We start from the raw sequence: 1,886 nt of genomic DNA on the forward strand, positions 1-1,886 counted from the left end.
TCGGCCTGGCTTTGAATTCATCCATTTTATTAGGTTCAAATCTTAGTCTGTCACCCCCATGATCGTTTCCTCCAGCGTAGAAGTGAAAATGAAAAACAGGGCAGCAAGGATACAAAGACGTTCAAGAGAAGAAGCAGAGTCGAGAAGCAAGCTTAGCAAATTCTGGAATAAAATCATGCAATAATCACCGCGATTATTGCAAGCCGTGTTTAAATAGATTTCCCCATCACAAAATCTATTACGCTCGTGTGAGCCATCAATCTGCCCAATGTGACTTAGCCGATACCATCTATTGCCTTCATCATCGCCAATGACATTCGTCCAGATGATTAATAGAAAATTGCCTTTCACGATATCAGTACTTCACCAATATGTATCATCATTATTTAAACCCCCTTGAGACTGATGACAAGGTCATATGTAGCTACGTGGCATACCCAACCCATAATGGGTGGGTTCCCACACCAAATTCAAAATTTGAAAATTAATGCTCTTCATCAGATTACAATTAGAAAGACTCGTCATTAAGACTTAGTTTTTTCTTTCTCCAAGATCTCCTTGGTGATCACTGGCAGAAGATCAGTGTTCCTCCAACACCGTAAGCCGTCTTGCAACCTACCAACAACAACCATAGAGTGAGCAGTCGCATTCCCTTCTTTGAAAATGTGGCGGACAGTGAAACAGTCAAGGTTAGCCATAAACATTCTTGCATCCCTCCAAATAGATTTCACTTTCCAACCCACTACAGATCTACCACTATCAACTTCCATAATTACTTTAGAATCACCTTCGATTTCCAATTGTCTAATACCTATAGCAGTGGTGAACTTCAGCCCCCATAGGAGAGCCATTCCCTCAGCTTGAGTGACATTATGATTCTTCAGGCTACTCGCATAGGCAGCAATAGTAGTCCCCTGATGATCATGAATAACTCCACCTCTCGCTTGCCAGGTATTTTGAGCTGACCCATCAAAATTTAATTTAGGCCAAGAGGGATTTGGGGCTAACCATTTGGTCATTTTTCTGCTGATCTTTGAAGTGTTGTTGAAGAGCTTAAACTCCGAGGGGATCTTCCAGAGTTCTGCAATTCTTCTATCAGCCGGGTTAGGAGGATTGGAGGGGGTTTTCCATCTAGTCACAGAGATATTTTCCATAAACATTTTTGAAACAACTAGTAAAAACAATATCAGGGGAGGTTTCAACATCTCTGAAGATTCTATTATTTCTTTCTTTCCAAACACTCCAGTAGATATGAGGAGGGATCTACCTCCATAGCTGAATAACCAGGGCGTGGTGGGTAGGAGGTGACCATCCATTAACAAATTGATGAATGTTATCATGAAATGCCCATTGTATACCACATTTTTCAAGGGTAATGGTCCATAGGTGCCACGCAAAAGGGCAGTGGATAAAAAGATGACTGATAGATTCCTCCTCAGATTTACATAAGACACATCTGTTGGGAAGTTGGAATCCCCTCCTCAAATTGTTCCGAGTCAAAAAAATTTCATGCATAAGGGACCGCCAAAAGAAATTAATTTTTGGAATATGCTGCGGGTTCCATATCTTTTTCCAATATTCAACATCATCAATGGGTCGCAAGAGCTGTCTGTAAGAAGACTTGACTGAGAACTCCCCCGACTGGGTCCCTTTCCAAATGAATTTGTCCTCACGGGGAGATAGAGTTACCCTAAACGTAAGCATGAGATCTTGGAGGTCAAGGGAAGTAGGCAACATGTTAGGTCGATCAGTAAAGACTAGGGAGATGTTCTTCCACCTTCCTCTTCATCATCCAACCAAGAGTCCTCCCAGAACTTAATCTTTCTACCATTTCCAATCAGCCACTTCAATCCCTCTTTGATAATAGGTCTAAGCTTTAAGATGTT

The 1,886-nt window shown here is 41.5% G+C and overlaps 1 protein-coding gene across 1 annotated transcript; it reads right to left on the bottom strand.

The window, feature by feature from the left end:
• Positions 1-524: 524 nt before the first annotated feature.
• Positions 525-1,019, bottom strand: LOC131056757 (uncharacterized). Its single transcript, XM_057991017.2, has one exon. The coding sequence runs from the start codon at positions 1,017-1,019 to the stop codon at positions 525-527; it is 495 nt and encodes a 164-aa protein (XP_057847000.2).
• Positions 1,020-1,886: the final 867 nt, after the last annotated feature.

This window comes from Cryptomeria japonica, chromosome 7, assembly GCF_030272615.1.
Source record: "Cryptomeria japonica chromosome 7, Sugi_1.0, whole genome shotgun sequence".
NCBI classification, from domain to species: Eukaryota; Viridiplantae; Streptophyta; class Pinopsida; order Cupressales; family Cupressaceae; genus Cryptomeria; species Cryptomeria japonica.